This window comes from Ambystoma mexicanum, chromosome 12 (genome assembly GCF_040938575.1).
Source record: "Ambystoma mexicanum isolate Mex_15411 chromosome 12, UKY_AmexF1_1, whole genome shotgun sequence".
Taxonomy (NCBI): Eukaryota; Metazoa; Chordata; class Amphibia; order Caudata; family Ambystomatidae; genus Ambystoma; species Ambystoma mexicanum.
Window position 1 is genome coordinate 160,513,637 of NC_090936.1, and position 25,672 is coordinate 160,539,308.

Sequence of the window (25,672 nt, forward strand, 5' to 3'; positions counted from 1 at the left end):
TGTTCTTCCAAAAGGACGTTTTGGCTGAGGCCAGCTAGGTCTGGGAAAAACCTCATTCCGGGCAGCATCTCGCCAAGAGGATTGACGTTCGCCACAAGCTTCATGCTTCTGAAGACCTATCTTTGTTGGCTTGTCCGCTCCCTTCGTCGACGGTGGTGGTAGCAGCCACTCTCCAGTCCAAGCCGGCCTCTACATACTCCACTGCAGCGGCCCAAATCCTCTTCAAAGAGGACAAGCTTCTTGACGCCATTGGGAAGAAAGTATTTTCCAATTCTGCTCTCCAGCTTCGTCAGGCTTACACTGAGCTTATCCTGGTGGCTGCCAAAGTCAAGCTATGGCGGGAACTAGCCGATTTCCAGGATATTCCTGCGGATAGGCTCGAGGACTTCAAAGCCGGTTTGTCGGATGCCAGAGTGCTGGCACAGGATCTACTGGAAGCTGTGACACACCACGACACACCACATAGACACTTACGCTCGAGGCCTCATGGTCGGGCTCGACATCTTTTGCCAAGCGTCACTCCATGCTATGAAGTTTTCAAAGGAAGTTCAGGACAAGGTGCTTGAGCTGCCTTTTTGATGGTAAGGAATTGTTCATTCCTTAACAGATGAGGAACTAACGAAGACCAAGGCAAGCACTCATACAACCAAGTCTTTATCGGTCTTGGCGAAAACTCCAGCTCAAGGACCCAAACACAGTCCTTCTCTGGATTCAGGAGTTTTCAGGATCGCTGTGCGCACTGATCTAATGCTCCGGCTGGTGAGCCCCGCCGTAAGCAGCAGCGGCAAGGTGGCCGGTTTTTCTCTCGGCCAACAGCCTCCTCTCCTGAGACAAGTCATCTCCCTGCCGACAAATCATCCAAATTATATTTTTTGTCGGTCGCATGAGACTTCGTTGGGAGGACGAATTCCGTCTCATCTGAAGGCGTGGCAGACCATCACCGAAGACCGATGGGTTTTGGCATCGCTCGGGCAGGCTTTTGCTTGCCCCTCCCCCTTACCCCATCCTTCAAGCCTCCCTTCCAGCAGACTGGGTCGCCCTCCCTCAGAGTCGAGGTACAGAAACTTCTACACCTCAGAGCGGTGGAGCCTGCTTCCCTTAGGGAGCAAGTGGAGGGCTACTACTCCCATCTGTTCAGTGCCCAAACCCAACAAGGCTGGCCTGTGCACTATCCTCTATCTTTCCAAGTTCAATCTCTCTCTTCCCCAAGAGAAATTCAAGATGATTACGCCCTACCAGTTAAAGTCCTCTCTTTGGAAGGGCGACTGGCTCAGCGTGGTAGACCTCCAGGATGCATATATGAACATTCTGATTTGGAGCCTGCATCGAAAATATCTGTGGTTCTATTTGGGAGCAGAACATTTCCAGTTTCGTGTACTCCCTTTTGGTCTCAGCTCGGCACTGCGTGTTTTTACGACGATGTCAGTCATTGCAGCATTCCTCAGACTGCAGGGGATTCATGTATACCCATACTTAAACACTTGACTGTGCAGTCCTTGCCCACAGATGATCACAACCAATCTTCAGTCACTCCTTCAGCTCCTGTTTCATCTTGGGCTGTCGGTGAATTGGCGGAAATCATCCATGATGGTCACTCAAGACCTGATCTTTCTGGGTTTCCGTTGGGATACGGTCAGTACCAAGGTGTTCCTAATGACGGAAAGGATTGCAGACCTGTTGACCACGTGTCAACTCTTCCTCCAGTCCTCTCTCATGACAGCCTGGTGGTTCCGAAGACCTCTGGGTCTCATGGCTTCTTGCGTGTTAGCTCTACCTCTTTCAGTCTGAAGATGAGGCGCACTCAGCTAGCTCTTCGGAGCTGCTGGTCCCAGGCTTCGGATCCGGATTCCAAGATGATTCCAGTTCCAACCTGCATGACGATGGATCTACAATGGTGGTCTTCCGCCACCAACCTTTTCAGTGGGGACCTCTTTCCAGGAGCCCTTCCCACGGTTACTACAGACTCCTCCCTTCTGGGGTGGGGAGCGATGCTGCGTCACCTCAAAGTGTTCAATTTGTGGACGCCTCAAGACAGGCAGTTCCATATCAATTACCTGGAAGCCCTGGCTGTGTTCCCGGTGCTCAAGGCTTTTCAACGGACTATCACCAACAGTGTAGTCCGTATTCGCACGGACAATTCTGTGGTAATGTTTATATCAACTCTTGGCATACAAATTTGGGACTGGGCTATCCAGCACAATGTTTGGCTCCAGGCTGTAACTTGTGATGCGGTGAGTGTGCACAACCTATTGTTCCTTTAGGTTAACTCAGTATTTATGGACTGTTTACAACGTTTTGGGGGTGCAAACCCACTAGTAAAGTGCCTCCGTGAAATGGCACTAAAAATAGAAATAGTACAAAGACCTTGGCTGTGAAGCCAGCGGTGTGGGCTGAACTCCCGTGACCACTGGTATGTGGTGTGTATATATATACTTGTATCCTTTTTGTCAATTTAGTAATTCCTTGAAACCATGTAGACTTCAATTTCATTCAGAATTTATTCTTCAAACTAATCCGTTTCAGAATCACCGTTTGTACAGATGCCTCTAACTGGGTGTTAATGCCCAATGCATTTCGGATACATTTATCCTTCATCGGGGGATGTTAGATCTTAAACTGTCTGGCATTGTCGTGCATTCGGACGTCCGTACGTACGTGTAATGCTGGTGCTGTATACAGTGTCGATGGACACATAAAAGAGAGGTCCGTGCCGCTTTTTACACTGAGCAGGTAGGTGACGCGCTCCTCTAACCGCCCGCGCCACCTCTCTTCAAACTTGCACAAGCAATAACTTGGGAGCCGGTACCTCCGCCTCACGTGACGCCTGCAGCATGACAGCTCTAGCCATAGAGAACGGACTTCCGGTTAGAGGAGCGCGTGACATTTGTTATGCTTTTTAACAAAAGTGCTCTGGTCCCGTCTCAAAGGATGGATTGTCCCACAAGTATATGGAGGAAAGGGGACTATGGACTAAGAGTAAGGTAGTCACCATGGTGAGTAACTTTGTTGTTCCCCAGACCCTCACTGGTGAGCCACATAGCTGTCACCAATGCTGTAGATCTGAAGATTTTTAACTTTCAGTCGAAGGCCCAGAGATAACCGACGAAACATCTTGACTGTTCCTGGAAGACCTGTCAGAATAAATTACTGTATCGCTTTGCTCCGTTGGCAAAAATAATGCATTTCCCTGAACTGACCACAAGAGTCCTGTCGTCAGGCTGGACACACGGGGCATTTTGGGCTACGTAAATTGTGCCAATATAAATGAAATGATATAGGGGTGTGTATGTGAAAATGTATATCGAAGGCAGAGAATTGGCATCTTCTGAAGCAGGCCCCAAGGCCACTGAGCTCTTGTTGGTGTACCCCTTTACAAAGAAACTCATCCATTTTGCAAAAAACTACTCTGCACTTGGAAAGTGACGAGCCTCAATCGGCAGTGTTTTCCCCCCTGGGATTTTGAAAGAGCTGGCAGAGGCAGGGGCAACTCACGCTATCTATAAGTTCCAGGGAGGTCATAGTGCAATGTCCTACTGAGATTCCACCATTAAGACAAAAGTCGAGGTGGGCGACTTTGTAAATACACCACACAGCCAACGATAACTGCAGATGACGGTATTCTAATAACTAGGTACTCCAGTGGGAGATAGGAATGCTGTTTTTTCCGTAATTGTGGGGGTCTGATCATGCATGGGCATTGTAAACTATTAATGTTCCCCCACCTGCCTCCCCCTGCATCCTCTCTAAATCCCACAAGTCAATGTACTTCATAGCACAATCAATGGAGTGAGAAATGCAAGCTCTTGCTGCGAAAGGGGCGATGGTGTAGTCATCCCGTCGCCCCAAAGGGTTTTTGAGCAACCTGTCCCTAGTGCACAACAAGGGCAAAGTTCACTAAGTGTTGAGTTTTGAGAGAGTTCAACAACTGGACAGTATACTGTTATTTCTAGACATAGAGCATTTATATGCTCCAACCCCTCTTGATGGGAGAAGACTGTTTAGCTGATCTTGTCCTCAAGGATGTATATTGCACGATCCCGATATATCGCGCTCAAATGAAGTTCTACAGTTCAGTTGGTCCAACCAAATTCAGGGTTCACGTGCCTACAGTTTAGTCTTGTCATCAGCCCATGGTGCTTCACAAATCTGATGTAGAGAATTATGGTACGAGGGCTCTGTGCAAGCGGATGATCATATATCTCGATGACCTGATTATCATGTCCCAGGATACACATCTCTTTTTTTAAGAAGGCGGAGATGCCAGTGCCCCTGTTTACAGAACAGAATAAATCATGGAGAAGTCAGTTCTGTCCCCCCTCGTGCAACCTAACTTTTTTTAGGGTTCCAGTTGGACACAATGACTGCAACGCTCCACTTAACAACTGCCAACTTTCAGACTTTAGGACATAAAGAAGGAAATTGCCTCTTATTGCGAGGCGTGGTGTTCCTCAAGGAATTGGTCGGCTCATTGTCCTCTTGGTCTCTTCCGTTCACACTATATTCTCCAGACCTCTGCACTACATGGCACTACGTAGGTTACAAATCTGTAACTTAAACTCAAACCTCTCTTACTTCTGGACTGTTCACCTGTATGTGAACGGCAGACGAGCGCGCCATTTGTGGCTCGGGTACATTATGCATGGAACCGGTAGGCCATCCTCTGTTCCATCCCAGACCTGTAGAATTCTAATGCCAGCAGATTGGGGAGTGGAGCCGTGTTTGGTTATATCTTTACTTGTTGGGAGGTGGTCCCCAGTAGAGTTAAGCTTTGATATCAAATGCCTGGAATACCTGGCCAGTACTTTCATGATCCGGTTACGAAGTGCAGATCAGGTCGATGCTTGCATCTTGCTAAAGATGGGCAACATGGCAGTGAGTTATAGGAACTAGCTGGGAGGCACAAGGTTGAGGTGCTTAGCAGAGTGGGCAAACAACTTCTAGTGCATGCAGAGGAAGTTGTCCGTAGTAATGGGGTATTTACTAGTTCTCTCCAATGTGGTTATTATGGTGCTCCAAACATCTCTGATCTAGTGACTGCAGATTGGACACCTGGTTGTATGAGGAGATATTAGTCCTAAAGGGTCCCCTCAAAACAGACCTTTTTGCCTACAGGCTCAGTATGCAGTTGCTACGTTTCGCCAGCTGGAGGCCAGGCACGTTTGCTTGTATGATGGATGCTCTCTTACAACCTGCCCTGGAGAGAATACTCATTCCCTCCCTCCCTTCCTTCTAATCACCAGGGTGCTAGCGAAAGTGACACGAGAAAGAGAGGTCTCCATGATATTGATGACCCTGTGCTGCACAGCCCTACTTGATTTCTAATTCTTCTGGACGTTTCTTTGGATATTCCAAGTCTGACTTCCCTGAAATCTGGACATTTTGGTGACTTCTTTGGGAGGACACCATCCGATTTACGTTTGAAGGAACCATTACTGCAAGATATTTTAGGAGGCAAGCATTTTCACTGTTATTACAAGGTGAAAGTAAGTTTTTCGCGGTTGAATTCAAAGTGTCATAGCTTTCTAAGGGTACACCATTAGACCCTCTGACCTTTCAGTTGGTCTTAAGCCATTTCGGGATATTTCTAAACTTAACACTGGCTTTTACAGTTTCAAATGTTTAAGATTTGCAATCTGAACTAATTGTGTTCATTTTTCTATGTTGTGATCAACATATTGTGTAGATTGTGTTTTGGATGTTTTTAAAACAATAATTGCAAAGGCTAGGCAGACATAATTTGACTCTGCCTCTGATAAAATTTGGTGAATTGCAGTGTCGACGTTTCATCCTTGGTTATTGCTTAAAGTGCACAGATCCCTTCCTCCTTCCCACCACCCCCTCCCAGTCCCACAGTGTTAAAACATTTTGTGGGGTGAATTCAAATGGTACTTCTTGAATATACTAAATAGCATTTGTGATGCAAGAGAAAGACATTGGTAGGATATCAGGCTGCATGGACAAAACATTTCATTTCTCCAAGAAAAACACTGTGGATCTTCCCCAATGCTATGGTTTTGCACTCCTACTGTTAGGAAGCGTAGGATGCAGTGTGATAGTTTACCTGTAAGTAATCTTCACGTTACCTCTTCCAACCCGAAGTCTTAATGAGAAATGTAGAGAAGCCGAGTGTGAAACTGAATGAAATCGTTGAGTGATGTAGAGAGAGTTGGAGAATGCAGGATGAAGGGATAGAGAGAAAGAGATAAAAAAATTGGTAGATATTGACTTGCAGAAATGTGATGAGTGATGTGGGGATGTAGACTGAGGTCGGCGATCTAGAGCCTGCGGTGTACAATGACACTGGTGTGAGAAGTTGGAGACCTAGCAAATGAAGTGCAGAGGGTGAATTGTAGAGTGAGACGTCACACAGCAATCCTGCAGTCTGCAGTACACTTATGTTCTGTCTTGTGTGTACATGCCTTCAAAATTTCAAGATGCTGCTAAAATATTTTCTTCCCGATCCTTTTGGCAATGTTTACAGGATCTTAATAATTGTGACAAATTACTCCAGACACTGACTAGTTAATTACCAACAATCAGTCCCATCTTGCCGCTTAATATATTTCTTTTAATTTCACTCGCCCCATTGTGACTGCTGTATTGTATGAGATCAGCTCATTTGGCTGCTTCTATCTTCACCCATCACCCTACTGCTGCTTAACGTCCAGGCTTGCATATGTACATCAATATTGCAAACAAACTATGTCGATGGGGACCCAAAATGTTTTAGTAACTATTTTGACTGGAATGGTCTTGCATATCTATAATGCTCACTAATATACATACTGCAGAGAGGTAGAACATTGCTGGATAGGCTTACTCTTTGCACCCAGAGCCTAAATAACTGTTTACTTTTCAGTGTTTTACTTGCATCAGTTTGGATTTTTCTTTCTACAGCCAAAGTTGAAAAGTAAAATGGTTTCATAATGAATACAACTTGAAAATCAAAATTGTAATGTGTCTCTTTGGTATGCATGCTATCTTTAGGAGCTCAAGTTAAAAGATGAAGAATGTGAAAGACTTTCGAAAGTCCGTGACCAACTTGGGCAAGAACTGGAAGAACTTACAGCTAGTCTGTTTGAGGTTTGTTTGGTTATTTTTTTATAATTGTGTGTAAATAACAATTTGCTGTTGCAGTGATCATTCTTGGTTAAAGCGTGCAGAGTTTCTGTTAGACAGTTATACATGGGGACTTTGGAATTTCACTATAACCTGGGCCAAATACATTGCCACAGGGAGCTAGATCAGCAATTGCCTAGTTATGCTGCAGTTTTATTGCATTATGGGTATGCATTTCTAGAAGTAATTTATCATTTTATAAACCTCAATCATTTGATTTGTTAGAGAAAGACACTGCTGTTTTAAATTATAGACCTTTATATTGGCTCAACCCGACTGCAGTGGGGGGAGGACATATTTGCATAATCTGGGATGAAAAATATAAATGTGTGTTCACACTGAGGTTGTCCTCTAAATATTGCAAAGTAATGCGCCTTTGCAGGGATGATTAGATCTAAAGAAGACGCTGAGGTGAGGACTCTAGCCGCAAGTCAAATTTGCACATGAAATGCAAACTAGATTTTTCTGCTAACCATATTTTTTTAAAAGTTTTCTGTTTGTCCTTATCTTGCTCATAAACCTTTACTAAGAGACAGAGCTAATGTGAAATAGCATGTTGTATTGTGCTGACACCCCTGGGCAAACCAAAGTATACCCCAGTAGCATAGCGGTTACTGTCAAGTTAACCATTCACTTCAGGCTACAAGATGGAGCAAAATAGCTTGCAGCAATATTGATCCCTGCCATTGTTTTCAAAATGTGCAGATATAAGTGAGCATAGCATAGTAGGTGGATGAGCTCTAGAAACTTGCATGGGGTAGACCACTAAGAAAAGGTTACATAATTAGTAAAAATGTGCTCAGTGCAATGAGCAGAGAGAAAAAAATAATACATTTCTTAGTGTTTTGGCTGGACCACGTGCAGAAGGTTTGATTGTACAAAAGTAGTAGTACAATAGCTCCTTACAAACACTTCAGAAGAGACTAATCAACAAGAAACATGAAACTCAATGTAGAGGATGCATAATGCAAGTAATTAGTTAAATGTAGAAAATTAAGTAAGCATGCTCTTTCAATCACTAGAATCCACTGCTTTATAATCCTTTACTTGAGGAGGTTCAAGAAAAGCATATCGCAACTTAAAATAAAACCTTCATAAATTAAGATTTGTCAATTACGAAATTGATTTATTGATGTGGTCATTCCTCAGTTTGTTTAAACCCAGATGGCAATTGGATTCAAACACCTTACCTAAATTATTTCAGTAATGAATCAGCTGTTGATACAGATCGAACCAATCAGTTATTGGTGAATTATCACAGGGCACGTTAGATTACATTTTTTTTAACACTTTATTTATATTCATGGCTGTACAGTTACAATAGCTTTTTCAGCAAACCTTTCACTACAGCATTGGTCATTTTAGACCATTGAACATTGGCCTGAATACAACCATATCCTACAATCCTATAATACACACTCAGGAACCCTGTCCAATTGTGCCCTCTTCATTCATCTAACCAGATACTGTAAAGAAATTGTTGACTTAACTGTCAGGAGTGACCTGCTGCACATCATCCTCTCTAACAGGCCTATTTACCTAATAGTTCCTGTAGTATCCCCAAATGTCTTTGGGCCCTGAAGTATGCGGTAGCAAGGCAATATATCTAATTCTTCATTTTCATTGGCCCATGTGACATCCTTCAACCGTAGGAGCCGCCATACAGATCTAGTTTTTAAGCATACATCATTTAGCAATTATGCAACATAAGTTCACAAATCGCTGCTTGAGAGCCTTAACCCCACACAGTAGGCCAAACAAGCAAGCCATGGGGGTAGTGTGAAGAATCCTACGGATCCCTCACTGAAACATTGCCTAAAGTCTCCTCCCAGGTGGCCAGGAAAATGCAGACCCTTCCTGTTCCTGACCTTGGGAGTGGTGTACTGCGGGAGGATCACCTGGGAGGAGACGAGGCTCAGGGTGTTGAGGAGATCCAGTGGGATGAGACGTGGTATCAGTCTTTTGAAAGGGGAAAACCTTTCAAGGTTACCAAAACAGGTAATGGCTTATTGTTATAATGTCCCTGGAAAAACATATAAGATCTGTGGTTCTGGGCACACGTACCATAAAAACTGACCAAGCCTTACCAATAGAATGACCCTGCAAAATATTTCAGGATAAACACCCTCCTTACTCCCGAAGGTATGATGTAGGGAAATCTAGAAATATTGCCTTAAGTAAATTGTCTTCCCCTATAACAACGAATGCTAATGGCTCATTTTTAGATGACCTTGAGGGAAGTAAATCTACCCTTAAAATCAAGCAGTCACTTAACAGAACTAACTTTGCTGTTGGGGATTACAAGGCCCATCATCTGACTCCTGGGGCGAGGAAGAGGACTGAAGAGGCATGCTGTACAGTAGGCAGTTCAATCATGCCTAACAGCCCACGTCTGAAGGAACCTGGGAGGCATAAAAGGCCCACTCAGGTGCAGGTAATGGGAGGAGCTGGAACCGTGGCTGGAGTGCATGCTGTAGTAGCAGAGGCAGAAAGAAAAAGACGCTGTGTTGGCTATCCAGCCAGACGTGGGAGAACCAAAGGGACGCAGAAACATGAATGCAGCATATTGTACCTGCTTGTTGTGAGGTCCTGTTCCCCCAAACTCTGAGTTGCAGAGGCTGCGCAGCGGAAGGAGTGCATCAAGGCTGCCTTTCCCCATGTAAGCTTGGTTGTGGAGATTGCCGTGCCTGAAGTGTGTCAGAGATGGATGCCAGGAGCTGCAGGCAAGTGCGAGAGGGGCTTCTTAGTAGAGTGGCCAGACCAGAGACCCTGCCATCAAGGAAGGGTGTGGGTCCCTGTGATGCCAGGAGCAGTAGAAGTTGTGCACCCCACAGAACAAGGATCACAGAAGCCGGTGAGCCAAAACTGGCATTCTGACTCCATGCGCGAGCACTGCTGGCAACAGTATCGAGTCCAATCTTCACTAGTGTATAAGCATAAGTGAGCTGAAGTTGTTTGTTGAATCTTTTAACAATGAGAAAGTCGCACTCGCGTGTGATCAGTAATATGTTTTCACTCGCACGAAGAGCAAACACTGCAGAAAGTCATAGTTAACTTCTTTGAACATTGTAAATTATATGAAGTGGTCGAGTGTACCTAATTTCACTTTTTAATTGAAGAGTGACCTTTGCATCATTATTCACGCAAACATTGAAGGTATATAAAATAAGTAAAGCAAATAAATATTGTATCTACAATTGAAGAGATGGCAAGCATTGCCCAAGCTAAGAGTATTTCCCTATTAAAACAGAAAGAAGCCTTTCTTTAAGCCAGGAAACAAACTAACCCAGACTGTGAGCCCTATAGAAGTTTAACCTTGCCTAAGATACAAGTGTGCAGGCATTGCCTGAAGCCAAGAGAGTAGCACCAAGGCTTCTGGGTAATTATTTCGGCTAACGGTTGGCAGAGAGATTAAGGCAAGGTTGGGGAAGTGAAACTTGCTGCTCATTAATATTATTTGAAGTTGACACAATCTAAATTGCCAAAGACTTTAAGCAACAGAGAGAAGTGGGTCATACAGGCAAACCTAAGTTTTGGTTGTGGCTGACAGACGAGAGGCAGAGAGGATGCCCCTTTTCAAGAGATATATTCAGAGGAAGAGTGCCATGCCTTAACATAAATCGGTTCGGAACTAAAGCGTGTCTTGCTGTGGTAGTCACACATAATACTGAAGCTGTGGTGGTATATTTGATTGTCAGTGGATTCAAGACTTCAGTAGAAAACTGAGACAAAGGAGAATGACCTCAACTGCTGGTAGAAGTGAAATTGTTGGCAGTAGAAGCAGCAGCACTGTGAAGTCATCCTGACAAATATACCTATTGTGAATCCTAATTTGAACAGAAGAGTAATTACTGTTAACGAAGACTTGTGTTTCATTAACAAACTACAAGTTGCATTTCCTTTGAACTTGTCAAGTCTTCTTGGATAACTGAAATGGTGGAAAAGCATTGTGGCTGGGAATAATATTGGTGCTATTTTGAGGAAGTCGACAACTTTGTCACCAAGAAGAAGAACTTTCTTGTTTGGTTAACAAAATGTTATCTTCACAATGGAACTTCAAGAAATGAATTGAGACTTTGCTACCTATGTGGATTTCCTTATTTTTCTTTTGATGAACATTGGAGTTGAATTAACCTTAAATCCTGGGAAAGGGAGTTCACCCAGGTTACTAAAAAGGTTATCAAGAAATTGTGAATTCAAGTGTTTATCTGAATTGCTATATATATTTTTTTTTGTGTATTTGATGTTTAGTGTGAGAGCCAGACATCCTGTGTTGGGAGTGTTTCCCCTTTTAGTTTTGTGAGGCCGGGACATCTTCAGCAGTGTAGGGATATTGAGGCATTTAATATCCTTTATACTTTAATAAAAAGGCAGTTTTTGAACAATCATCTAAAAGTTGTCCGCCTCGCATTACTTACACCTCACAATAGGCGTCAACGTTTCACTCACTATCTCCTCTACAAGATATACCACTACCCAAAAGGGTCTTGCAGTACTGGGCATTCGTAAATCATGTGTATGTACCGTAAGGAAGGCATGGTGTCAAACAGTGAAGACAAACACAAGTGATCACAGTTAAAGGGTGTTTATTGAACTTCAAATGGGCTTGTTGAACGCCTATCTAATACTAAATCTAATGATGGGCGCAAGCTACGATCATCAAATAAGGCAGTCCTACTGGAGTCTGTCAATATAAAAGGGCTGATACTAATAAACCTATTGCCAATCCTTACTTCTAAATACAAAATGGTGTGGGATAACAATGTATGCAAAATAAAAGTGTTCAAGAAATGAAATGTCAGGATAGTTGAGCAATTGGCTTCCCTTCCCCATGTTTTCAGCACAGGGCCAGGCGACACGTGTGAGCTTCGTACACACTCTGGCTTCTTGGCCACGAGGTAACAGTTCAAATCATAGTCATCAGGGCCTTCCGCCAAAGGGCCTGATTCATAAAACATGTTCTTATAGGATTGCGCCATTATAAAACACTTCCATGAATGTATCCTCTGTGAAAGGGACAGTGAACTAAAGACTTGGTAGAGTTTCTCCCATGGGCCATCCACCCAAGAACAGGTCAATGGGCTGTATTCGTGCTGGTAGAGGGATTCCCAGAACCCCCCTTTTTTTGCATAGTAAGTAACTTTGGGTCTCACCCTAAGTTACCAGGGGAATCCAGAGGTGGACCCCTTGCTCACTGCTCTTAAGAGGGGCGCAGCTCCACCTCACTGATGATGCACAACAAGGCTGAAACATGTGTATGTGGTTGCTGTTGGTAGAACACCTACAGAACTGGCTAGAATAGAACAGCGAGGAGCAAACAGAACACTTACAAAGCCCATTAGAACAGCACAGGGAGCACCCCACACAAACCAAACCCTGCCAGGCGTAGCCCTTTTGCCCACCCTGATGAAATTGGAGGTCTGGCAAGTGCCATACTCGGACAGATTCCTGAACCTCTGCTAACCTTCATACAACCGACTAACAAAAAAACTCAGCATTTCTGCAAACTTATCTCACTCAAAAATCTCACACAACCATCTCTCGCACAACAACCCGCATGCACTTCACAACACCGCAACAACACATAAGCAACACCAACAGCACACTAGGACTGGCATCGGTCCAATACTCGCACCAAAGCTCAGCACCCTGTGTATACTGAGTTGAAGCTGCCAACAGAACACCACTCCTCTCACTATCCTACTCCCGCTTCACCTACTAAACCATCCCACCTTCTCATTTACAGATCTGCCAGAGCGCCTGGGGACCAACTCCGTTGGTGATGGTACGCGGTACAAATACCTTTAACATGAATCAGACCCAAAGTCTCTCTCCCAAATGACAGTCTCTTATTGCAGAGGGCCTGATGTAACAACAAAACACAAATGTTCTTTTCCTTTTTCAGGGTTTTCCCAACTGGTCTCCCTCCATTGGGATCGGACCACGGATACCCCACGTTCCGGTTCAGACCTGCTTGATATCAGAATCAAAGACTTTCGAATGTGCAATGGGTTTTGTTTAAACTGTCGCAAGACCACTTAGAGTCACTTCACACAATTGTATTTCACATCAATCTTCTACTTTCGTTTCTCTTGTCAGGATACCTTAGAGAGACCTTCAATTGAGAACATTCATGGTGCCAAACCACTCTGTCAACGGTATATTCCCTTGTCAAGTTCAAACATTCATCAGCAGTTTAGCTTTACTCGCGTCTTTCATCACATGCGTTTTAACAATGCTTGTTCCAGCTTTCGTTATACAATGCTGCCGCTTGCAACCTTGCCTTCAACAAAGACTGGTCTTGCCTTTGTCTCCCCAACACACCGGCTGTTCAGATCTCTGTTGCTTCTTTGTTCTTGGAGCCAAGGATGATGCTACAACGTCCGCTGCTCCTCCCAGCCTTGGTCAGTTACGTGGGCGGGCTCTCTGTATCTTTGACACACAATACAGGATTCCTCAGTATGGTTTCCTGGTCGTACACTTTCAGCCTTGTTTCTTGAAAGTAACTTTCGTATGCTTTGCCTCGCTCAGTCTGCTCTCGTGCTCTTGCTTTTATCCTTGTGGGGAAGTGTAATGGAAGTCGGGTGTGAGCGATTGTCAGTAATTGCCTGAACTTGCCTGACCATAGTAGTGGGACATGTCAGGTACCCGGTTCGGTGTGAGTCGGTTTTATCCCATGGCGAGCTGTCTGTGTGAAAGTGTTCATGCAGGAAAAGGGCGAGGGTGGGGGGGGGGGGGCGGGATTTGAGTTTCTAAATATCCTATCAGGTAGGATGGGAGAAAGTGTTAGAGAGACATACCACGTCTCACCATCTGGTCTACCACTCCCTGAAGACCCCTCACCCAGGTGACCCTCCCGCATTGGTCCACCCCCAGGAACTGGATCCAAAAGCGATGGCTGTGTCCTGGCCATCTGGATGACAGATCTCCGGGGATTAGCGGGTGAGACCCCTTCTGGTTTCTCACAGTACCCTGCATTTTCTACATTGCACTTCAAATTGTAATGTCGAGACCTAGAATTGAAGGAAACCTTTCCTGTTGGCGTAGACATATCCCCCAGTCCTTATCCGAAATATCCATTCCATATCATTCTCCTATTGATTATGTAAACAATCCAGCATCGTCGGCATTGCTTTCTGTATGAGATTATACAATTTCGTGAGACTATGTCGACACCCCTGCAGGTGAACTATATATTTAATGATTAAGTCTTCCACTGGTTCATGCCGAGAAAGATGTCCATTTCGCTCTGGAGGCTGCCCTCAGTCTGTAGTAATGTAGACAGAATACAGGCATCACAATATGGGCAGGTAATAAGTCCCCAGGTGTCAAAAAGACCCCCTTTTTGGTATATGTCCCCATCACATTGGACTGCACACTCCACCAACTTCGCCAAACAGCCTCATCCATAGTGGGTGGGATGCCAAACTAATGCCATAATGGTATGTTCTTGCAGTATAACGCAACTAACCCCGTTATTTGGGAGATCCTTCGCTATGCTGTTAGTGTGGCCCTTAGTGGGTCAAAGCTACATGAATCTGTGTATGTATTGGACAATAGTAACGTGTGGATGTTGCAGGCCCCTGCTGCCTTGCGTTTGATTGGGACATGTAGTGGTGACTGCGCAACCCAAAACCAGTACCACGCAAAAGGTGCCTGCACAGAGATCCAATATAACTCAAAATCGGGGGCATTAAACCTGCATGAATCATAGTTTAGTTAAATTATCCCATTTATTCCTGACTGCCCCGGAATGTCATAGGAGTTGCGATAAATTATTATGTAACGTACAAAAGTATTTCTTCCCAGGCTAGATGGAGAGGTTGTGGAAAAAGTATAACCGGTTAGGCAATATCACAATTTTTATGAGGTTTAGAAGTCCAGCCAGCGATAATGGCAATTGTTTCCATCTATCCAATTTTTGGTCGAGTTGCTTCTCACATATACCGTAGTTATTATCAAATGGCATTGGGTGCATTCTGCTCACACATATCCACAGATATTTAAGTTGGTCAACAGTCCATTTCAGCGCAGTGGTATTTGGTGTTTGCAGTGTGACCTCTGTAATAGGTAAGATTTCCGATTTGGTGCGATTGACACACATGCAAGAATTAGAACCAAAACGTGCAACATCCAAAAGCACAGCCTCCAGATTAATGTGAGGATCCCTAATGAGCAATAGGACATTATCTACATATGACATATTATCTCTGGTGTGGCTGTAATTCAGATACCCCTGTGCACCTGTCAGTCTGATCGGTCTGCAAGTGGTTCTATGACATGGCAAAGAGCAAAGGTGTCAGGTCGATAGTGTGACAGTTGGCTGTGTGTGCACACCCTTGGGGTTGAAAGGGTGTATAAGTTTTATGTATTGTCTAAAGATAGAGCCGAACCCACACTTCACCAATACCGCAAACAGATAGTTCCAGGAGACTGTGACAAATGCTTTCTGTGCAGAAACAGCTACGGTACGCGCAGAAGGACTGATCTGCAACAGGATGTTAAATAGCCTTGGAAGATTACCGGTATAAATCCCACCTGATAAGGATGAATAATATGCAGCATGTACAACAGAAGACAATTGGCCAACACTTTTGCAAATATTTTTGCATCTGTGTTTATCAATGAAAGTGGGTGATGTAGATCTTTATCAGGCTTGAAGAGTAGTATTATAATAGCCTTGCAAACTGTGGGCGGGAGAGCCGTAATAGTTAGCGCCTCCTGCCACGTGCCCAAAAGCTGTTGTATCAGCAGGTTACAGAATGCTTATAAAAACTCTGCTTTGAGACCATCAGGTCATGTGACCTTGCCAGTGGGTAGAGATCCAGTTTGGTGTTAATATATCCACTCCATATACTAGATACATCTAGGTATGCATGACAATAGCAAAGTCAGGATTATCCACATTCAGGCCATAGGTATTTACTATGAGAACCTCTGTTTTGCAGTATGCCATGTGTAATCACATACCTGCCCAGAGGATCAATTTGTGTTTTGATGAGCGTAAACTGCAGTGACTTGTGAATAATAGTTCTGACACCCCTTGACTGGGACTACTAGGTCACTGACTGTGACTTTGACTGTGACTTTCCTCGGCAGGAGCCTCCCTGCCCCGCTCAGACTTGAGCTGGATCGCCTTAAGTTCCATAAACTCCTCAAGACTTTCCTCTTCTTCTTCTCCTCACTCCCCTGCTAATGCCCCCCTACTGTTACGACTGGCTGCCTGGTTCCTTCTGAGTCCTACAGGGGCCAGGCCCCCCTTCTAGTCTTCTGCAGTACCCCATTGCCAGCACTTGCCCTCAGGCACCATTCCCTGATCAGCCTATTGAGTCTGGTCTACCCCTTCCCTCACACTTTTTCCCTTTGCCCCTGTGCTCTTGGGCTTCTCTAGCATTTATCCTGCTTCAAACCTGGGGCCTCCCCATGACCCCCCTGCACTTTGGCTTACCACACTTACACAATCTGATTGTGTCAAAGCCTGGTAGGACCGTTTCTTGTTTATCCTCCCCTGCCCCAAACCACCTCCTTTCTGTCTTGTGGAAACTGGGAACACTTTCTGCTGTATAGGTGCCATACAAATGTCAAATAAAATAAAAAATGTATGAGACCCCAGGACCTGGCAAAAGCCTAACTGGTCGAAGCCAGGGCGTGCATCTCCTGCAACATGAGTATGTTCACCTTATGTCTTTCAATGTTTGCAAATAGTTTCCTCACTTTGACAGGATTAGCCAGGCCGCGGACATTCCAGCTGAGCAACACATCAGCCAGCATCCTCTTAAATCACATTTCCGATTTTTCCCACGGCAATCCCATGTTTCAACGGTGAGCATCTGCCACATGTATGACGACAATAACCATACCCTACAACCATGTGTATTTTCCTTTTTCTGCTCCCAACTACCCCCTTCAACGCCACCACCACCACCACCACCACCACCATCCTAATTACAACAGTGTCAATGCCAAACCAAACTAAAACCAACAACGTGTCGGTGTTGAACCAGCAGCATTGCATAGGGGCAAACAACAGGGCTCTGCTCCACCTACACAACCCAGACGATGCAATGCGTTTGTTTCACCAGTTTTGCTTAGGCACCCAAAGGGCTGTAGTGATGCAAGGAGTGCATCTCCAAAGGAACGAAGTAGTGAGGCCATCATCAAGTAATAAATATAACATGGGTCATTCCCCAGTGGGATCAGCGTCTGACTGGTCACTTCCTTTGAGTATGTTGCCAGCCAGTGGTATGTTTGCCTCAATGAAACTGGGCACTTCCTCTGGGATCGTAAAGAAAACTGTTTTGTTCTTCATCGGAAACCGTAGTTTTGCCGGGAAGAGCATTGTGTAAGCGATGGCTCTGTCATGTAGTAGTTTCTACACCCCCAGAAATGGCTTTCGTTCCGCCTGTACTGCAGCGGAAGTCAGGATAAATGAAGATCCTGTTGGACTCGTACCTCCGTTCATCTAGCTCACTGGCACGGCTCAGGATCACCATCTCTGTCGCTGTAGATCAAGATGCTACAATTGGCCTCGAAGGCGCACCAGGCTTTGGTTTTGGTGCAACAGTTCCGCTCCACTGTAAACTGCAGTGAAAAGGTGAAGACCCCCAATAGTTCCAATAGCAGCTTCTCCACGAAATCTTCTATCTGACATTTTGCAGTGTGTTCTTGGACACTGATAATACGTACGTTGTTTCGACAGGCGCAGAATTCAAGGTCATGGCATTTCACTACTGCACGCTTTAGCTCGATGGTCATCTTGGTGAAATCGCTCTTCAAGGAGGCAACCTCCTCCTCAACCATGCCAAATCTTTCCTCAGTCTCCGTAATTCTTGCTGTCTCCTTGTCTAGTTTGTTACGTAGCGTATTAATATTCTCCATGATATGTCCAGCTTGGCGTTGATTTATGTAAATCCGGTTTGTATGTTCTCAAATAGAAGCTCTATATTGGGAGACACTCGATCCAGATGCTGCTCAGCAGGTTCGTCAGTGGCTCTTGCTTGCAGTTTGGACTGAGAGGCTTGCTTTGTGAAGGCGTCCGGTTTGACATTGTGGGTAGCGGGGAAAGGGCAACTTCAGTCATCCACAGCGCGTTAATCCAAAGCATCTCCCCCTTTTATGCAAGGGATTAAACCGTGCATTCATAGGTTGTGGTGCCAGAGCTCAGCCCCAGCCTGCACTCTGATGCATTCCAAAATATTTTCAAATAATAGCATAACAGTTGTCATTTCAAACCATTGCTAAGACCGGAGAAAAACAAGTCCGTTTATCCCTTCGAAATATTAGGTTTTAGGGTTCAGCTGCTTTTGATGGTAATGCACCAGTTTGCAATGCACAAACTAGCTACAGCCTTTACATGAAAACACTTGTACAAACAGTACTGCATATGTCCCTTAAAATAGATTTAGCTGGACTTTGAATCCAGGCCTATTTTATGAACTTGTGGTATGTCCATACAATGGCATGAAGAACAGAACTTTTTTTTTTCAGCAGCATGTAAAATACATGCCGCAGCTAAACTGACAACTGGACACGTGTATGACAATGCCCATGCCAAAGACTTGCCACCGCTTTCTTCGCACAAGCGCTTTTATTCCGAGTTTTCTTCCTTCCTTGAAGAGGACTGGTCCTATTTTCTACATCTTGCAAATTTCTTCACAAACTCCTTTTTTTTGACAAGGTTGATTTGTTTTTTTTCTTTCTAAATGAAGGTATCATTGTTTTCCACTCCCTGGACCCAGGCTGATCTATGTTGAATTATAAAGGATGCAAATCCTGTTCAGCCCAGTTCTCTGAAATGTGACCTGCATTAACTTTGCTAGTGCCTGGGTCAACAGTACCAGTCGCAGGATAGCCTGCTGGTCTCCTATTTATCTACTATGCCTCTTTACAGTAAAACTGTAACAAACTGCATACTTGGCTTAACTTTTCATCGTATAGCTCCTTTTCAGAGCCCAAAAAAATGTTCTACTTCTCTCGTGCTGACTATCGTGGTTCTTTAAGGACAGGCTGCTTGTGCACCATAAGCTGCTCACTCTGTGCACGTCCAACACACTCCTCAAGGTGTCTCCATTAATCATATCTCTGCCCGTGGTCATCCATCTGGTGCTGCCATGCAATTGTGGAAATATACTCTGAGGGGCAAAAGTAGAAAGAAGCATGTGCTCCTTCAGAGCATTTAATTAAGAAGCGGCCTTGCAGAAAGTATTTAACGCTGAACACTGTCATGATGCAAGGTGACTTCTCCAGCCACCCCACATCGTTATGTGGGTGGCTCTAAACTCAGGTCGTAAGAGCTTCTAAGATATTGTGGGCTAGGGAGGATGGTGGGTCTAGAGGGTCACGTGGGGTTTGCAAGGCTCGGGAATTAGCCGTTAAGTTGTGAAGTAATAAAGACGTTATTTCCCCCCATCTCAGCGTGTGCGTGTTCTTTGGCCTTATGTGGTGCCTGCACACAGCATTGAGACCAGGATCCTCGCAACGCGTGCTTGAGGGTCCCGGCAACTGGAGACAAGGATGCTGCGTGCCTGAAGCCTGCATTGTGAAGGAAGAATGCTGTCACGAAAGACGGTAAATAAAGTGAAGGGGGCGGCCGAGCACATCATACGCGTGTCGGCGCGCCTCCGGATGCTGTGAGGGAAACTGGATGACGGGTGTTTTTACAACCTGATCTATCCTGAAGCCCGGCACCGTTAAAGGGAAAAAAAAAGAGCAACAAGAAAAAAATAAAACACACATAACGTGGCAGTATTAGGTGCTCGCAGTGCGCTCATAGTATCTCACCTTCCCATCGCAGAATTAAAACAAATAAAGGGAAAGAGAGAGCAAGGAAAGCAGGCTGAAAGCCTGGCACCGTTATTACTATTTAAACAAAACCAGACATTATTCTGGAAAGGCAAGGGGAAATATTGAAGAAGAGCTACTCACATAGCCACAATGTAAACGCAGTTTTGCAATTAAAGCCTTGTGTAGTGGGGTCTGAAGAGAAAGGACGACCAGAGGCAAAATAAAACGCCATCCCAGCCCCGCCTAAAGGAAAATAAAAATAAAAGTGATATACTGGGAAGTGGATCCCCACTAATGCATACAATCATTCCATAACACAGTCAACATGTCTGAAGAAACTCCCACGTCCTCCACAGAGGCCACTCCACCCAATGAGACACAAACTACCACAAGTGGAGGCTCACAAATATTATAATTACCACATGCCTGATATATGAGACGCCAGCAACTGGCCACGTGGGTAAGTGATTTTAATTTCTATGTTGGGGCGATGGGACTCAAAGATGATACCAGACTCAAGAATACCCTATCCATGGAAGTGGGGCCTGCAGTAAGAGACATAGTAGGAAAGCTGATTAATCTGGACACTGCCACATATCAAGAGTTACATTGTAAATTAACAGAATACTTCACACCTTTAGCCAATGTGGATTATGAAAGACATATATTCCACACCACATGTCAAGAGAAAGGAGAATCCATAGACAATTTTGTAATGTGTTTGCGCATCAAATTGAAGCATTGTGAATTTCATTGTTATACCAGCAAAGAGGGTCTTAGGTAATAGCTGGATGTGACTCCCATACTTTTCAAAAGAAACATCTACAAAAACAACACTCACTGGATGAAATTCTTTCCCTAGCCCGCATGGAAGCTGCAGTTGAATCCCAATTAGACAATCTCAGCAAGGTCGCCAGGCAGACAAAATCTTCTAATCAAGAAGTGGTCCATAAACTACGATCTACTGGCAACTCAACCTCAATTCAAAATAAAGCTACCTGCTACATATGTGGTTACGAATACCCTCATGCTGGAGAATGCCCGGCTATGGGTCAGAAGTGTGCAGCCTGCAGTGGATATGAGCATTACAGAGCCATGGGCAAGAATGCCCCATTTCAACCCCTTAAACGGAATAATTTCAGGGAGTAAGGGAGGTTGACCCCCTACAAGATCACGTGAAGAAGGGCCAAAGCCTGATCAAAGAAGGCAAAGGCATGATGGAAGAGATTACAGAAAAACATTGCTTAGAGATGAACATAAATCTTCTGAAATCTCAAAGCGCAACAGGAGAAGACGCTATGTCGGTACATTGACATGAAATCACCTTCCAGCAGCAAACTGTCTTCATCAGGAGATGACCAACGGAAAAAAGGATATGTGTGGGCCTTAGCGTCCCATTCTGAGCATTCAAGTAAACACACCTCTGGATTTCCTCCTTGACACTGGCGCCACGGTCACCATAATGAGTGAAGAGGCCTATGAGTTGCTACCAAATCGCCCAAGGCTCAAGAAAACAATGGTAGACATCTACCCATATGGCTCCACCACGCCTCTACCCTGTAAAGGGGTAATGTCAGTTGTTTGCTCACATAAGACCAACACAGCGAAAGTTCAGGTACATGTGTTAAAAACTGAAGCAAAAAGTGGTTGCATACTCAGTTTTAAGACTGCAGTGACCATGGGCCTAGTGCACATCATGTAATATTTCTCTCGACCAGAGGACATTGAGGCTACTTTTCCAAAACTGTTCAAAGGGCTAGAAAAACTTAAGAATCGGAAAATTCAGCTTCACATTAAGCGGGACATAAAACCCAATGCTCAGCACTACAGGGGTATTCCCATAAACATCCAACACCAAGTAGAAGATGAAATCAACAAATTATTAAAACAGCATGTCATAGAACCAGTGACAGGTCCCACCCCATGGGTAGCTCCAATAGTACCAGTACCTAAGAAATCTACAGAGGGCTCAATTAGATTATGTGTGGATATGAGAAGAGCAAATGAGGCCATCGAAAAAGAAAGAAACCAAACCATTAGAATAACAGATATGATTCACCTGTTGCATGGAGCCAAGTATTTTTCAAAACTCGACTTAACTAAAGGATACCATCAAATCGAAATTGCTCCAGAATCCAGGTACATTGCTGCATTTGTGAATCACCTAGGACTTTTCCAATACAAAAGTCTCAGCTTTGGTATTTCATCGGCAGAAGACATGTTTCGGGAAGAAGTGCATAAGGTCATCCGCCATGTCCCAAACTGCCTGAACTACTCAGATGATGTACTTGTGTATGGAAAGACGAAAGAAGAACATGATGCAGCTCTACATCAAGTGTGCTCGGCTCTTGAAACAGCAGGTCTCACGCTCAATCGATCCAAGTGTGAATTTCGTAAAGAGACTCTAAGATTCTTCTGGCACATATTTTCAGAAAAGGGGATTTCACGACCCTCACCCAAAACCCCCTCTGGCAAACCCATTGGCCAGGTGGAGTCAGGACTCGGGCCTCTAGAGCCTGGCATCCTCTTCAAAAGCCCTTATGGGGCCAGTCTTGGCGCCTATCGCGCCAGGCTCATACAGCATGAACAACAATGTGCTTGGGAACTACTTTATTCTATTGTCAGCCAACATGGAGGCATCCACATAGCTTGGTTCGCAAGAACCAAGCTATGCAGTCTAGTGTTTTGGGTGTGGCAGGCCTGGAACTACTTTCCCTGGTACTACTTTACCTGGGCTATATAAACCACACCCTGACTGCAGAACAGGCTTCGTGTTACTTTGCAGCTTGCAACGTGACGCTCACCGTGTCCAGCTATTCCCTCGAACCTCGGAGAAGCAGAACCTGCAAGGAGACAAAAGAAACATCATTAGCAGCAGCATCTTACCTGCAGTCTTCATCTTTAAACACTCGCAGCTACTGAGAACAGCTTCCTCGAATCTGCACGCCTCCCGGACAGAACAACCTGAAAGAGGAAGATAGAGGCAAGAGACATTTACAAATTTCGAACTGCTCAAAAGGCTTACCTGGCTGGTCGCTTCTCGGCTGGCACCACTCCGGACATTCCACTTGCGCTGAAGAACACTGCGACCTACAAGGAAGGAAAACACAGGTTAGAAAAGGCAAGACTTCGCAGCGCTGCGCATAGCGCTTACTTACTGCATCATAGTGCTCTTAATGAGCCATCATTTACCAGCGGGGCTCAACCAAGCCAGTTCGCCGCGCTGAAGCTCCGCATACCTAAGGGAGAAAAAGAGACATTTTAAACAAAGAAAGGCATGCAGGATAGCAAACAAAACTAAAGAACAGCAATAAGACCTACCTGAACAATATGAAACGGGCCGGCGTCAGTGAAGTAACTGGACCGCACTCACCCATGAAAGACAACGTGCCCCTGCAAAGAAGGCAGGACGGAGAGCACGCCTAATTCTACCACAAGGTGAGGAGAGGGCGCCAGAGGGGCTGAAAGCATACCAGGGTGGAGGAGGATACTTACCCCAGTCGGTCAGTCTTGAACACAGTCCTCCTGTAACCTTCCCCGCACATCAGGGCAAAGCTGAGAAGCATACCAGTGACTAACCCAGCAGGGTGGTGTCCCTCTGGATACCAGGTGAGCGTAACAGGGACCTGATCCAGAAAAAGTGACTGCCCTCAACTCAGCTCAGCCCCCACAGAATATTTCAGAACTACGATGTTTCTTGGATTGGCTAGCTACTGTTCTCGATATATACCAGACTATGCGGCAGTGAGTAATCCACTACGCCTCCTCACAAGGAAGAATCACACTTTTGAGTGGTCGAGAGAATGTCAAACAGCTTTTGAAACTATTTGTGACAACATCACTCGGGCTGATAACATGGCATATTTTGACACTGAAAAGAAAACTGAAGTAATAGTGGATGCCAGCCCTGTGGGACTTGGGGCTATATTAACACAATGCAACCCGGCTCAACCAAATGAAAAATGTGTGGTAGCCTACGCAAGCCGGAGCCTCACAACGACAGAAGAAACGTACTTACAGGCAGAAAAAGAAAGTTTAGCAATGGTATGGACCTGTGAATACTTTCATTTTTTTCTATATGGTAAGACTTTTACAGTCCTCACTGATCACCAGGCCCTCCTTTCAGTCTTCAGTGATCCAAAGTCCAGAATGCCTCAGAGAAGCAAGATGGGGACTACGCCTGTTAGATTACAAATTTGACATCATACACGGCCCCGGAAAAGAAAGAAAAGAAAATACCCCGGAAGACTACCTGTCAAGGCACCCTGCTGGACCACCCGATGCCATTCCATCCATTGCAGATAATTACTTTAATGACATCATTCATAATCTTCAGCCGCTGCCCGTGGAATGGTCTACTCTAAATAAAGAATCGGAAAATGATAAAACCATAAATATAATAACTAATTGCCTACGTACGGACAGGATGTCTCATGCCAAACAACAAGCCAAACCAGAAAAAGACAGTGAAAGAAGATGTCGAAGCTCTGGAACTTGTGAAAGATGAACTGACAGTTATTGAATTGCATACTGATGAAAGGCTCGAAAATTGTCATACCCTCAACACTAAGAGAACGTGTAATCTAACTTGCTCATGAGGGTCATCGTGGTCTAGCCTCTACAAAATGCCTTCTAAGGGAAAAAGTATGGTTTCCAAAACTGGACACACTTGTGGAACAAGTTGTCGGAAAATGTGATCTATGTGCCCTAGTGGCACCCAAGCCGCCCCCAAATCCCTTACAAATGTCAACACTACCTGGAGGTGTCTGGGAGGAGGTGGCAGTTGACCTGTTTGGGCCCCTGCAAAATGGAAAATGCCATAGTGCTTATTGATGAACATTCAAGACTTCCAGATGCCCAGATCATAGACTCCACCTCAGCCAACTGCGTAATTCCTGCTCTAGACGGTATGCTATCTATTTATGTAATACCGAACATTTTGAAATCGGATAATGGACCGCCATACGCAAGTTATGACTTAGAAAACTTTGCAAAATACATGGGTTTCATACACTGCAAGATAAAGCCATGATGGCCTCAGGCTAATGGAACTGCAGAGCATTTCATGGCAAATATCAAGAGGTCCTTACAGATAGCACACCTGGTCAACAAACCCTTTGAGCAGGCACTGTATCAATTGCTACGTGACTATCATCACACTCCTCATAGTACCACAGGGGTAGGTCCGTCGGACCTAATGTTTCGACGGATCATAAGAACACGGCTACCCGTGTGTCCAAACAACCTGCCAAATCACTTGAACAACAAGTCCAGACTCGTGATTTAGAACAAAAGGGAAAGATGAACAGCACTGATAAGAAAAAGAGTGCAAGAGTGTGAGCTAGAGTTAGGAGACCAAGTCATATTGTGTCAACCAAAGATTCGAACTGAAGACTCGACGTTTGCTCCTGAAATGCTGGTAGTGACTGGTAAGAAGGGCAGTATGGTAACAGCCTGCGGAGACCGCCAACAAGAAGTCACGAGAAACTTGTCATGCTTCAAAAGATTTCCTGGTCTCATCCCTGAGAGGTGGGAAATGTCCGGCGACAGTGATGGGCATTCAAGCTCAGATCGGTCATACCAAGGTGACAGTGAACCCTCTGATGAGAAGGAAATGGCTCAATCGCTCAAGAACCTCCGTGCCATGGAAGACCTCAGCGCAGCCGCATAAAGCCCATCAGGCTAATTGAAGAAATAGGATAAAAGCGCAAGTCCAGATGAACTTTAAAAGGGGAGGAGATGTCATGATGCAAGGTGACTTCTCCAGCCA

The 25,672-nt window shown here is 44.9% G+C and overlaps 1 protein-coding gene across 2 annotated transcripts in view; it reads left to right on the top strand.

Moving 5' to 3' along the window:
* Positions 1 to 25,672, top strand: part of RAB3IP (RAB3A interacting protein) — a 328,509-nt gene that overhangs the window by 140,799 nt on the left and 162,038 nt on the right. For both annotated transcript variants that reach the window (XM_069628233.1, XM_069628234.1), the window contains exon 4: positions 6,988 to 7,083. In XM_069628233.1, coding sequence (XP_069484334.1) covers positions 6,988 to 7,083 — 96 coding nt within the window. The remainder of the gene's footprint in view (positions 1 to 6,987; positions 7,084 to 25,672) is intronic.